Below are 14,590 nucleotides of genomic sequence, written 5' to 3' on the forward strand. Positions count from 1 at the left end.
GTGTGTGTGTGTGTGTGTACAGCAGTTTTAAAGTAGAATGATAATACACTTTTAATTTACATGAAAAAAACTTTTATGGAAATTATTTTAAAAATATAAATTACTGCCGTCTGCAGAGGTCAAAACATTTGTTTTGTTTTTGGGTTATTGCCAGAGTTTGTAGCTGGCTCCTCTGTTGTTTCCCTCTTTCATGGTAGAACTGTTCTAGCTATGAAGAAAACCGTGCTCTGCATGTTAAACATTCACTGCCTGCTGCTGACTTGCTGCAATGTAGCAGGAAAATTACTGAGTGTTAGGACAAAAAAACAAAAAAAAAAACATCACTTTAACCTGCTGCCAAAGTTTAAAATGGGTCATAAACATGATTTGAATGACACTATATCTAAAATGAGGATTTGGTCCAATGATTTTTGTAAATTTCTTTGAAATCTAAAAAAAAAAAAAAAACTTCTAAGGTTAACTTTGAAGATCATTCTTCGACTCTTAACATTTTTTCTTATTATTTTAAAAATAAAAAATTTGCTCTTATCTCAAACCAAAGCTTTGCTGATCTTGTTTTTTTTTTTTTTTTTTTCATTTCTGCTTTTCTGCCCTCGTGTTTGCCTTCCACTAATGTGCTGCGCAAGCTCTTTTATGCTCTTGTTTTTACCTCAAGCCATCATCATGTTCATCATGTGAGGCTTGTTCTAGCCATCAATGAGGAAACAAAGCTAATGTTTTCTTCTTGCTGTTTGGATTTTTTTTTATTTATACAATGAAAATGCAGTTAGAAAGAAAAAATAAACACCCTATACAGTGTTAAACCAATGTAATCCAGGCTCATTTTCCTTTTGGAGCAATTCATTGTGTACCATTTTCTACTGACCCAAACTATAACCCTAAAATGGGGACCCTAAACCCTAAAAGGGGAAATGGCCGGGAAGTTTATAAAAAAAAAAAAATAAATAAAAAAAGCCAGTTTAACATACTCATTCACTGGGTGCCTATTAAAAAAATTAGGTCCTGAAAGCATAAATTACATTTTCAGCTTCCCTTGTGAACAAGTTGAATAGTTTGTTCTATAATCAGTCAAAAAGTATTTTAGCTATTCGGCCACAAGGACAAAAACAATTTTTTCTAAAGGCTTCTTAACCTAAGTCTGACTTAAAGAAGCATGGGGCTGGTTAGACCATTAAGCTGACTACAATGTGTCGCTGAATCACGTTCTTACCCTTTTGAACATTTTTAGGAATCTCTCTGCTGGTTTTTTCAAAATGTATTTTATTAGTCCAAATCCGTATCCATCTACTTCTAACTTTTTCTTTTTGGAATTGTGGAAAGTTATTTCCTTCTATTGAAGGTGAGATGCCATATGAGTCTTTATGTCTAGCAGACATTCAAGTGCAACACCTACTTCCCCAATTTTACCTAAAATCAACTAATTAGCTAAAACGCAGGCATAATTGGATGTCCCAGTAAGGCTAGTTTTTTTTTTTTATTGCATGGATCAGCATTTATGTCTGAAACCCATTACAATGTAAGAAAAATTCTAATTTGTGTTTTTATTTTAATTGAATAAAGAAACTGTATAGGAATTCATCATCAATGTAGATGTACTTTTTGTCAGAACTGTGAGCACATCTACAATAACAAAAGTGTTGATTAGTAATTTAAAATGGAAATTGTAACAATAAAAACAAAATAGCTGGAATTACTGTTTAAAGTGGCAAACATCTGTTCACTCAAAGTGCAAAACATGAACTTTTAAGAGCGTCAAAAACTCTGACTGTACATGTTTAGATGGTCCACGGTGCATCGTTCAGCTCCGATGGAGAACCTACTGTTAAAGGTCATCATCACACTTCAGGGTTGTGAGCACTGTTAGTGCCTCTGTCTGCTGTTGGGTCAGGACCTCTGAGGAATGGCGAAGAGTCTCATAGGGATCTCATCATCAGGGGTCAGTGCCTGGGAGTCGATTTGGTGGAGGCTTTGCTCAGTAACCAAGAGACTGGAGTCCCCACTGTGTGTTTTTTTTTTTTTTCCCTGCTACAGAGTGACACTGCCTTGTTTTTGTCTTCTTTAGATGGCAGTGCCATTTTTAAGGGCTGTTTTCATCGGCCAGACAATGTCACAGCAGCTCTTCCCTTCAGTGCTGTCATCCAAAACATGTCTGTGGACAAGTGTGTGGACATGTGCACAGAAAAGGTGAGCGGGCTTCTCTTATGTGTGCTTGTGCAGATTGTCGGACTGTTACAAATGATGTTTGTTGTACCTCAGGAGAAATCGTTGGCAGCTCTGGCTGGAGAGAGATGTTACTGCGGCTTTCCAACTCCTCTCTTTTCCCTTCACGAGCTGGAAGAAGAGGACATGTGCCTCCAACGGTGCCCGGGAGAAGAGTTTGAAAGCTGTGGAAATGACAAGTTCTTTGTGGTGTACCAGACACAGGTTCAAGGTATGGTTTGGTGTCTCTTGCCTGCAAAGTCACTTGCAGTTTGTGGAAGAGAGATGAGAATAGAGCAAGAATAGGTGTTTACCACATCCTGTGTTGAGTTTCAATGTAGGTGTCTTTGTTGAGGCAACGGTTCCTGTTTTTTAAAATATTGGATTTTAATGACATGTATAAAAATTATTTTTGTTGATGCACAACCCTTCAACTATATTGCAAAAAAAAAATCCTAGTTACAATTTCTGAAATTTCTGTGAAACACTTTATACATTTATTCAAAATGTAGTCTTTTTGTTAACAAAGTTTAGTGCTATTTCTGCTCAAGGTTGAATTAAAGTGATCTTCCCTTAGCTGACTTTGTGGCATATTTTTCTTACTCATCTGATTTCTTCAGGCAATAAGACACTGATAAATGACAGTATGTGGGGAAAAAACTATGTTCCACAGTCTCAGAAGGCTTTTCACCCTGAAATATTCCCTTTCAACCTTGGCATACCTCACAGGGAAGCAAAACCTGGTAATAAGATAAAAACAGAGGAAGGAAAAAAGCTCATCTTTAAGTAGCAGAAATAACATACAATTTAGTTAGTATTTTATGCCTTGTATTTAGCTTAAATAGGATTCAGCTTTGATTTAAAATTCCCAGAATTACCAAATAAATTCCGCCCACACAAACTTATTTCTGAGCTTTTACTTTTCGCCATTAAGAAAGTATGAACATGTAGAAAATCAGATTGCTTAAAGGTTTAGAATTTATTACCAAGATTCTGTTTTACTTCTCAATTATCTAGACTCATAAGAAATATCTGATTAGTTAAATATACACTCACCGGCCAATTTATTAGGTACCCCATGCTAGTAACGGGTTGGACCCCCTTTTGCCTTCAGAACTGCCTCAATTCTTCGTGGTATAGATTCAACAAGGTGCTGGAAGCATTCCTTATTGTCATGTTCCAGAAACCAGTCTGAGATGATTCCAGCTTTATGACATGGCGCATTATCCTGCTGAAAGTAGCCATCAGAAGTTGGGTACATTGTGGTCATAAAGGGATGGACATGGTCAGCAACAATACTCAGGTAGACTGTGGCGTTGCAACGATGCTCAATTGGTACCAAGGGGCCCAAAGAGTGCCAAGAAAATATTCCCCACACCATGACACCACCACCACCAGCCTGAACCGTTGATACAAGGCAGGATGGATCCATGCTTTCATGTTGTAGACGCCAAATTCTGACCCTACCATCCGAATGTCGCAGCAGAAATCGAGACTCATCAGACCAGGCAACGTTTTTCCAATCTTCTATTGTCCAATTTCGATGAGCTTGTGCAAATTGTAGCCTCAGTTTCCTGTTCTTAGCTGAAAAGAGTGGCACCCGGTGTGGTCTTCTGCTGCTGTAGCCCATCTGCCTCAAAGTTCGACGTACTGTGCGTTCAGAGATGCTCTTCAGCCCACCTTGGTTGTAACGGGTGGTTATTTGAGTCACTGTTGCCCTTCTATCAGCTCGAACCAGTCTGGCCATTCTCCTCTGACCTCTGGCATCAACAAGGCATTTCCGCCCACAGAACTGCCGCTCACTGGATGTTTTTTGTTTTTCGGACCATTCTCTGTAAACCCTAGAGATGGTTGTGCGTGAAAATCCCAGTAGATCAGCAGTTTCTGAAATACTCAGACCAGCCCTTCTGGCACCAACAATCATGCCACGTTCAAAGTTCACTCAAATCACCTTCCTTCCCCATACTGATGCTCGGTTTGAACTGCAGGAGATTGTCTTGACCATGTCTACATGCCTAAGTGCACTGAGTTGTCGCCATGTGATTCGCTGCTTAAAAATTAAGTGTTAACAAGCAGTTGGACAGGTGTACCTAATAAAGTGGCCGGAGAGTGTATACATTTTATTTAAATTACAATCCTTTGTTGGATCAAACTCTTGGCTGCATAGAAAAAGAAGAACAATGCAGAATTAAAGCTAATAATTGGCAAAAAGAAGAACCTATTTGAGGAAAAAAGTTATAATCTTTGTGGAAAAGCATTATAATATATTGTCTAATTTAAAGGTGACAACATGTCTGCAAAACTCAGGTTTTTTTTTTTTTTAGATAGTTGCTTCTAGAAATAAAGAGCACTGGGTATATTCGTTCTCCAACTTAAAATTTTTGGAACCAACTTTGAGCTGGACTGCATTGAACCATCCACTTGTTACATTTAATCGTTACAGTAAGACTTTGCTGCCACTGGGTGGCATGGAAAATTAAGTTCAATGTAATTATAATTTGTTTAGCATGTGTTCACTTAGAACTCCATGCTCTGAACACAGTGAAGCATGGATATAAATTAAAAGAGCCCCAAGCTTTAAGCCACAAAGAGCCCTCTGCAAATGTCATTCATCCAGAGTAAGACCTCCCAAATAAAGTCAAGTACTCCAATCCTGCAAAATATTATTCTTATATAAAAGTGGTATAAATATATATTTATCTGTGATATCCTTCTTTCTTGTACCAACTTCCCTGGGTAGACTTAAACACAAATGTGCTTATTCAATATATCTTACTACCTGTTTTTGTAAAAAAGAAAAAAACCCAAAGCTGATCTGACGATAATGAAGTATTTCTTATGGTTTCCTTGTATTCCCTTCCAGTCTGTGTTGTTGAGGGAAGTGTTTTCCTATGGCAGCAGACAGCTGTGGCTTGATTAAGCAGAATAGCACTTAAGTAAACAAAGCAAAATGTTCATTGTGGTGAGAACAAAAAAAAAAAGAAAAAAAAAGCTGATGTTAGAAGGGAAGTTCTGAGAAGTTGAACTCTGACTTGCACTGCTGTTTTAACCCCAACTTCCATTTTAACTCAAATTCAATCACACAGTGTTTTTATGCAATGACCACCCAAACTCAACCATACAAAATATCGTCATCTTGACCTTTTTTATGTTCCCAGCCATCACAACTTCAGTGCATAAATGTTTAATTCAATTTAAAAATCGGTAATGAGAAGTATATGTCTTGTTAACTATGTGCTGTCAGATAACCGCTGCATGGACCGGCACTTCCTTCCTGCCCGCACTAAGCAGCTGGTGGCCCTTGCCAGTTTCCCTGGGGCAGGCAACACCTGGGCTCGCCACCTTATAGAGCTTGCCACCGGCTTCTACACAGGCAGTTATTACTTTGATGGTTCCCTTTATAACAAAGGTATGCTCCAGCATGTGATTATATAATTCAAAATTTAAATTTGTGTTGCTGAATACATTTTGTATCTGGATGGTGTTGTTGCACAGGCTTTAAAGGGGAGCGTGACCACTGGCGGAGTGGAAGGACGATCTGCATTAAGACGCATGAGAGCGGCCGGAAGGAGATCAATGCTTTTGATTCGAGCATCCTCATGATCCGTAATCCCTACAAAGCCCTGATGGCAGAATTTAACCGCAAATATGGTGGGCATATAGGGTTTGCCTCACAGGCACACTGGAAAGGAAAAGGTAAGCTGCTGAAAAATTTAGTTAATTACTAAAATGTGGATGGATGGACAAATCGACGGACTGACCGACCGAAATGTGACCAGCTATATACGGTGGACAAATAAAGGGAGGTTTGACTTTTGTTTTGAATAAAACTGCAAATGGCAAAATAGCAACTGAGTCAATACAGAAGTGATGCATAATGGTGAGGAAATTGAGGAAATGTGGTTCAAACCCAAGCCAAATGTTTTTTTTTTTTATTCCAATCATTTGCACAGGATTTAAAGGTTTTAGAGAAATGAAACAATGAACCATCAAGGCACTATTATTAGTCATTCAATGTTCTGTCATCAGTGAAACACCATTCATGTTTTATAGACACAGAGTACCCTGTTAGATTTGAATGCCTTCACGGATTGTGTACATTCAATAACAAAATAGCTCTCCCCCCCAAAAAAGGGTTAAGACTGGAGGTTTTTAGATCCCTACAGGTGAAACGTGTAGCACTAACTTCCACCCTGGGATCTTGCTGTATCAGCTGTCCTATGTTCCTATATCGATTAAAGACCGAAAACTGAAACTTTTCAACAAAAACAATTTTCTTCTTAACACTTAACAGGAAACTTTTCATCTGTGAGTTTAAAGTATTTCTATGTGAGTCTGTTTGTTTCTATTCAAACTGATCAAATTTGTTGCTTAACATTTTCTGCCCAGCATAAAGACTAACAATGACGGATAAAGAAGTTTTCCTGTAGGTAAACTTCACTTTCAGGGTTAGATTGTCAGCAAAATTATCCTGATGAGTCATCAAAGTACTTTTATCATCCAAAAATAATTTGCTGATTTTTAAAAAGAAGCATTTTGACGTATTAAAGTTGTAATTTTGTAACTTTCCATTAATCAGCCACACGTATGAAAAAAAAAAATCTTTTGTCTACTTCCAAAAACTGTTCTGTCACAATATTGAGTCTTTTTTCCACGCACATCTGTAATCACATGTTGATGGTTTCGACAGTGTTCCACAAATGTAAGCTTTTATAAACGACGCTGCCTTAACCAAAGCTCGGCCTATTTACAGCATGAGTCAATGGGACACCGCATGAATCACAGACATCCCACAGCCTGAATATTCTTCACCCCTGTATTGTTTACAGTGTCTTATGGCATGCCTAACCTTAACATATATATATTTTTTCTTTTTTTGTCACATTACAGTAGAATGCTCAGCGTGTTTCAAGATGATTTTATGGTAGAATGGTAAATTTAAATAGTCTGCACTTACATAGCGCTTTTTCAAGTCAGAAGACTGCCAGAATTGCCTCACACAGTCATTCACGCACACACACTCACACTGATGGTGGCAAACTACATTGTAGCCACAACTGCCCTGGGCTCACTGACAGAACAAAGGCAAGGCTGCCAGACACTGGCACCACCAGTCCATCCGACCCTCTTCAGAAGGCAATGTAGTTAAAGTGCGTTGCCCAAGGACAAAACGACACTGAAAGCCGGAGCCTGGGCTTTAACCGACAACCATCCAGCTGCAGGGCAAACGCCTACATACAGTACGACTCCACTGTATATGTGGTGGGCAGACAGAGATTGGTGCATTAATGTAAATTAGACTGATAATGGTGCAGATTTTTCATATGCTTATTTTCACCATCATACAGACCACAATGTGTGTGGGGTAGGGTTCTGTTCAAATCAAACTACAAAGTATGGTGTTTGCTGCACATTGTTGTGGGTGTGTTTTACTAACATAGAGCAATGACCCTAAGCAGACAGCCATGGCCACAGTGGAATATTTCATATTTCTAGTCAGGAGTTTCTAAAGTCATTCAGCAAAGGTCTGGTGTCTTGCAGGTTGACCTGTCTTAGCACAGCCAATGAGTGGGTTATAAGCAGGTTCCTGTAAAGATCAATATTATGCTGAGGAGCTGGTGAGACTATTTGAAACTCCATTGTCAGAGCAGGATTACATTTAATTCATACGAAGCAATAACCCTCAAGGACTGAAGTGAACACCATTGGGTTTAATCTCAATCCACGCCTCAATCCATTTGAGAATCTGTGGCAATTTGGTGTCAAAGATGATATGTGACTAATCTGACTGAAGTAGAGATACATTGATAACAAGAAGAAAATACACTGAATGAAAAGGCATATAACTGTCCTTTTGCTTCATGGTTATGCATTACTTTGTGTTAGTCTATCACATTTAATACCAATAAAAATATATAGGTTTGTGGTTTTAACTTAACAAATAGGGTTGGAATACATTTTGGAAGACACTGAAATGTGGATTACCTAATCGCACGAGTTGTTGTGTAATGTCCAACAGCGTAATGATGCAGTTGAGTCAAGTTAAACTCCCTCATTCCTTAACAACTGAATAAATGTATATAATTTCTATTGGCTTTTATATCCTGTACTATTCACACACACTGTATGAGGATCTCTCCACATCCACCCACCTTACTGCTACTCTGTAACCATGACAGCTGGTTTTGTCTCACTCATTTGCAGTCTCTTTGGCTTTTTGTGATGTTCCATTGATTTTCCAGAGGCTGGAGAGTTGCCTACCCAGCAGTTGTCTATCTTTGTCAGAGCATCAGCACATTTGGCCTGCCATTCCAAATGAGCGTTTCCTCCTTTTGTTGTTGGGCAAATCATGCAGTGACATCAGTTCAGACATTTTTCTTTTTTTGACAGCTGCCACTTCGAATAGAAAGAACAACTCCAGGCAGATCATCAGCATTAGAGCTCACCTTGTATGATTTGATATACTCCCAACAGAGAAGGCTGTCTAACAGTTACACTGAGACTAATCTGGACAGTCCAATGCTCACCACAATATTTAGTGTTTTTCAGAGGCAGTGGTGTCCTTTGATCTTATTCACATTTTCCCCCCAAAGAAAAATTTTAATTACTTTTTTTTAATAAACAAGTAAATTCCTGAAGTTTAGCAAATATTAGATGTCACTCCCCTCTATCCTGATGCCCCTGAATAAAGTAAAATGGGAAGTTTGAACAAAATTTCAAACACTGTGGGGCGTAAAGCTAACAAATGCATGGCACAATTTTGTAAGTTGTTAGATAATCATTATAGCAGCACTGTGTAACTTTTGACCCCAGTATGAGCTTAATTTGAGAAATATTGAATGTTTTTTCAGGTCACCATACAACACTTCGCTCTGTGTGGGTTACCCTTCTGAAAGATCCCCTTTAACAAGAAAGCTAACTAAGCTGAAAGTCGTTTTTTCAGCAAAACAGATATAATACTTGCTCAGATATTTTTGTTCTCTGGTTTAGGATTTAATTTAGAGGGGTTAATGCAGCTTCGTCTTTACATGCAACTGTAATGCCTGGATAGAATCTGGAGACCGGATAGTTCAATAGACTCAAGCAGTAAACGTTGAAATAATTTATTTGACAATAAACTGGTGATGCAGGAACATGGCTGATTGGAACTAGAATACCTTTTGGGAGGAGAACAGACTTGGATGCTGAGAACAAACCTGAAAGTTACAGGTCTAGCTCCCCTTGTACGTTAAAAAAAATTGGAGTTGCTTTAAACTTTTTTTTTTCTCCTCTCATCCTAACCTGTCTGAATCCAATCCGATTTGTTTTTGATTACCAGAATGATAGACAAAGTAAGTCTGATGCTGATTTCTTTTTAGCAATAAAGAATTTAAGTGTTATGGTTGATGGAGGCTAAAGAGGTACCCCGTGATACTGCAAATAGGAAAAGGAGACATTAATTTAACATGGAAAAAAGGGACATCATAGATAGTCTTGTTGCTGTGCTATATCTCTGTTTAGTTTTTTGTTTAGTTTTTTTTATTAATGGTTGCTCACCTGAGATTTTCTGCCAAGAAAGAGAAAAACTTCCAATACTGATTATTTCTGAATCAATATAATGTCTTTAATCAAAGTGCTTATCTTCATACCATCAAATCAGATATTTTCCTTTCATCTCTCTTATTCATGTTTACTCTCCGCAGCAAAATGCTTCTCTTTCTCTTCTTGAAGCTGGACTTCCTTCTCAAAAACAACTCCAGGGTCTCATCAAGCATTCAATGATTAGGATAAAACTTTTTTTTTTTCTAAAATGTGCATTTTTTGTAATATTGTGAATCTAAAAGAGAGCTAAGCAAGCAAAAATCTACCAAACCAAATGGTATCCAGATTAACCAAATGTCCGCTATGCACCTCTTTCAAACACATTTTTGTTCCTTCGGCACCTTCTCTCTTTTAACTATACGAGCTGATGTACCAAGTAAATTTCTCCGATGTGAGATCAATAAAGTCAATCAATCTATCTATAGAATAATTACTTGTTCTTCTTTTACATATTTTTACAGGAATTTTAACGCCCCATCTGCAATTATAAAGCTGCCACAGTCATTCATTTTTAGGGCAGCGCTGCAAACTCAGCTGGTTTAAACTTTAATATCAAACTCTCAGCAGCTATCTCTGACGCAGCACAGCACCTGCCAGCTGCCGCTTTTTAATGGCCAAAGTATTACAATTCAGGAAAGTTGCAAGAAGAAGACTTTTACTGCAAGTTGGCTGCAGTTTTACCGATAACTAAAATGTCTATTTTACACTTCAGGAACTACTTAACACACCAGGCCCCAAATTGCAACAGACCTGAAATCCTTAACCACATCAGTGCATTGCTTGACACTCCTCATTTCCCCTTTTATTCATTTCACACGCACACCTTCTGCTTAGTCATTTCAAGTAAAGGCTATTATCTGATAAATAAATTTAGAAACCCAAAACCAGGGAAATACTTTAAAGGGAAGAATATAATGTTATGAAATGATTACTGTCATCCTGTAGCCACAAAATCATCCTAATAAATTGAAATCATTGTGAAAGATTTCTTTATTTTAGAAACATCATCCAAAAATTAAAACTACTATAAAATGCAACAATTATATTACATAGGGAAATATTTCAGTTTTTATATATTTTTTTTCTTTAAGATGGCCTACAGCTAATTAAGTAGCAATTTCCCTTCCTCTGAAAACTTAAAATCGTACATCTGACTAGAGACCACAGATACAGGTTTTTATAGGGTGATGACGATACAGACTATTCTGACGTGGAAGCTGATATTGCCTTTCCTCTCTCTATTTATACTATAAAAATGACAGGATTATAAAAAATAAGACATTTATTAACAAAACATTAACAAAGATTAGCAGAAGGAGATAGCTGCAGTGCATTTAATTCACCTGGTCTTAAGACATGTCTGCTGAACGCACTGATGAATAGGCTAACGTATGCACATATCAGCTGATAACGATGCAAGTGATAAAATTCTAATACCAGCTGGCCGATGTATCTGGCTATCTCTCAACCTAATAGCAAATAGATTTTTAATACATAAATGTAAGCTCACTGAAAAGTATGTTCTCTTACTATACAGTATATGGACTTTATTGATGAATCACTACATCAGTGCGGTGTGGCCTGGATTCTCGTTTGAGGTGTTGGGGAAGCTCGGGTTGCTTATTTCAGCTAGCTAGTCATCCACTTGACATTCTCTTGATTGTTAGGCTCAAATCAATTTTGTGGCCAATAATGCACATTAACAGCGTGCTCATTGAAGTATTGCTTCTTGAAGGATTGTGACAGGGTGACAAGTCCTGCTTAAAAGTCCAATTGGTGTCTAAAGCCTGTTATCAGGATGACTTGATGCTCAAGTGTGCAAATGTGTGTTAATAATGGCTGTGCTGACTATCAACTTAAGAAAACACAGAGACCAACACCAGCTGAGGACATGACACCCCAAATTAGCACGGACTATGGAAACACAGCTTTTCAACTATTCCCTCACACCCTGGGATTGTGATTTCAAGTGTAATGCAAACATTATTAAATCCAAATACAGACTTTAAACTGCTGCATGTCTAGCCACAGCTGCAGTCCATGTCTTGTAAATCTACTGCAAACTCTTGAATATACTGTGCTTTATAATCCTCTCGGGGTTGGACTTACTGTTGCTGCCTATGCGCATTTTACTTCACAAATCTTTTTTTTTTTTTTTCCCACTAAGCTTGTCAATAACATGCTTGAATACACCACTCTTAAAAGGTAGCTTCTTTATCAGTGATTGTTTTTGGCTTACCCTTATGTAAAACTTATGCAAATATTTGTCTATTGGTCTCATGTTGTCTTCTAAGAAGCTGGAGATAAATTATCAGGTCTATTTAAATTCTCATCTACAAGATTTTTGGTTGTGTCTGATTTGAATATTTTTCTGAGGAATTGTTTTCTTTATTGGTGCAATTTAAACTTTTAAATAAAAATCTAAATGATTTATTACACAAATGTTTTACAGTAGTAACTTTTATAACGAAGGGGAACCCTGACAATCACATTCTATCTATACGTTTTGTCTTCCAGAGTGGCCTGAGTTTGTCAAGAACTATGCCCCTTGGTGGGCTTCTCATACCTTGGACTGGTTGACTTATGGGAAAAATGTCCATGTCGTCCACTTTGAGGATCTGAAGAGAGACCTTTTTTCCCAGCTCAAGGGGATGGTCCAGTTTCTTGGCCTGAAGGTCTCAGAAGATAGGTTGCTCTGTGTCGAGGGCCAAAAGGATGGAAACTTCAAACGTTCGGGGCTTCGTAAGCTGGAGTATGACCCATATACTCCAGAGATGCGTTTGAATATTGATGAACTGATCAGGACTGTAGACGCTGCTTTGAAGAAAAGAAAAATGTCTGGAGTTCCTGTGGAATATATGCCAAGATGATAAATGTGAATCCAATTTAGTTTTTTTCCCCTCCTTTTAAGAATACTTTTCTGTCAATAGACAGGGCACCACATATTGTTGGGTTTAGTTTTTTCCAAGTTTTTTTCAGGATTATTTTTTTGATTAATTTAAAAATATAGTGAGATATTTGCTTCTATACTTATTTGTCTCTGATCTTGGTTTGTTTGTCATACTTGCATAATTTCCACTTGCATAACTTTTTCTGGAGATGTTTGTGTTTTCCTATTTATAAAGCACTCCTTGCTCTATGCACATGTGCTGTGTAGGCATGTGTACATGCCTTATTATCAAGAAGGTACAAAACCTACAACTGCAGCAAAGCTCCTCTTTTGGGATGTGCTGAATGATGTGTTTTCAATAGCATTTAGCACAAGTTGGAGAAAACAGTACTGTAAAGTCTGTTGAATAAGTCTGTTTTGTGCAAAAAATAAAACTTTTAAAGACAAATCAACATGCCTATTTTGCATTGCTCCAGCATTAAAAGCTGTTTTAAATGTAAATGTCTCCGATCTTTAAAATATTGTAACCTGAGAGGATAGATGCTAAATCACTGATGACAATGTTTCCAAAGTAGACCTATAGGTCTTTTCTTTTATTTTCCTTAAATGCATTCATGTTTGTGGTGCACTGCACAAGCTGACAGATTTGTATTTTGATTTTTTTCTCTTTTTAAACACTGGATTTAATGCTACAAAAGGAATCCAAAAAGCACTACACTGTGCAACACCTTCCCCAAAGATTACCTGAATTATCAAAGTTTCCCTGTAGGTTGAAGATCACCTTAATGTGTTATTATAGATGTAGGTTTTATTTTTTTCATTGCTTTTGAAGAAAGCTGTTAAAAACTTTTAGTCATTTAATTGTTAATTATGAAAATAAATAGACAAGGATAGTGTGTCGACAGTCAAATATCTAAAAAATTAATCTGTATTATTTGTCACAACTTTAGAAATACATAATTGTATAAAAAGAAATACAATGAACAATGCTGGGGGATCCCCTATAGCCAAAAGGTTTTAACTGACTTCCATTTTCAGTATAGTATTATAAATAATATATTTTTATATTATATGCTGACACTTGAGAAATATTTGTATTAAAATGAACAAATGGGAGAAGCTGTTTCTCTTTTCAACATATGCTCTAAGTTGTATTGGTTTCGGCTATCATTGACAAGCTGGCACTTTCAGAGCAGGTGTCATATCTGAATGTATTTTCCATGAACTGAATGTAAGGTAAAAAGACACAATAAAGGAATAAGCTGAAGAGGTGTTTTTTTTTTTTTGTCCAATTTTTCTTATGAAATTACAGTTCAATGTATCGATGGCCTTTAAACATATCAGCAAAATCTGAAGAGTATAGAAGTAAAAAAAAAAAAAAAACCTTTAGAATATATAAAGCTTTCACTTCAGCACCAAAATCTAAAAAAAATTAAGCTGTTCACCCAAAGACAATATATAATATATAGCTCAATTTCCATCTTCTTTGTTGGTAGCAGGATAAAGCCCTTTTCCGTTCAGCCTTATTGTCACTTTTCATTTGTTTTTAACTTACCATGAGCAATTATATATATATATATATATATATATATATATATATATATATATATTATTTTTGTTTTATTATTATTATTTTTTATATATGATATATACATGTTATTTCATTTTCTTTTTAGAATACAGCCATTTGTCTTATTTGAATTACTTGTTCTCTTGTCTAGCCCATTTTGTGGAGTAGCTAGAAGAAATTGGCTTCTGTACCAATTCAATTCAGTTTATTTATATAGCGCCAATTCACAATACAAGTCATCTCAAGGCACTTTACAGTTCAACCAGATCATAAAGTCAAACCACATGTCTATGCCTTAGAGGAAGGAGTAGTCAAGGATTTGCAATGAAATCTTCCACTCTAAGAAAAAA

At 36.9% G+C, this 14,590-nt stretch overlaps 1 protein-coding gene across 7 annotated transcripts in view; it reads left to right on the top strand.

Moving 5' to 3' along the window:
* wscd2 (WSC domain containing 2) overlaps positions 1–13,930 on the top strand; it is a 53,171-nt gene extending 39,241 nt beyond the window's left edge. For all 7 annotated transcript variants that reach the window (XM_015385046.1, XM_015385049.1, XM_015385044.1 and 4 more), the window contains 5 exons: positions 2,063–2,184; positions 2,257–2,431; positions 5,444–5,608; positions 5,695–5,895; positions 12,298–13,930. In XM_015385046.1, coding sequence (XP_015240532.1) covers positions 2,063–2,184; positions 2,257–2,431; positions 5,444–5,608; positions 5,695–5,895; positions 12,298–12,650 — 1,016 coding nt within the window. In that variant the 3' untranslated portion in view covers positions 12,651–13,930. The remainder of the gene's footprint in view (positions 1–2,062; positions 2,185–2,256; positions 2,432–5,443; positions 5,609–5,694; positions 5,896–12,297) is intronic.
* Positions 13,931–14,590: the final 660 nt, after the last annotated feature.

This window comes from Cyprinodon variegatus, unplaced genomic scaffold, assembly GCF_000732505.1.
Source record: "Cyprinodon variegatus isolate N-32 unplaced genomic scaffold, C_variegatus-1.0 Scaffold330, whole genome shotgun sequence".
Classification (NCBI taxonomy): domain Eukaryota; kingdom Metazoa; phylum Chordata; class Actinopteri; order Cyprinodontiformes; family Cyprinodontidae; genus Cyprinodon; species Cyprinodon variegatus.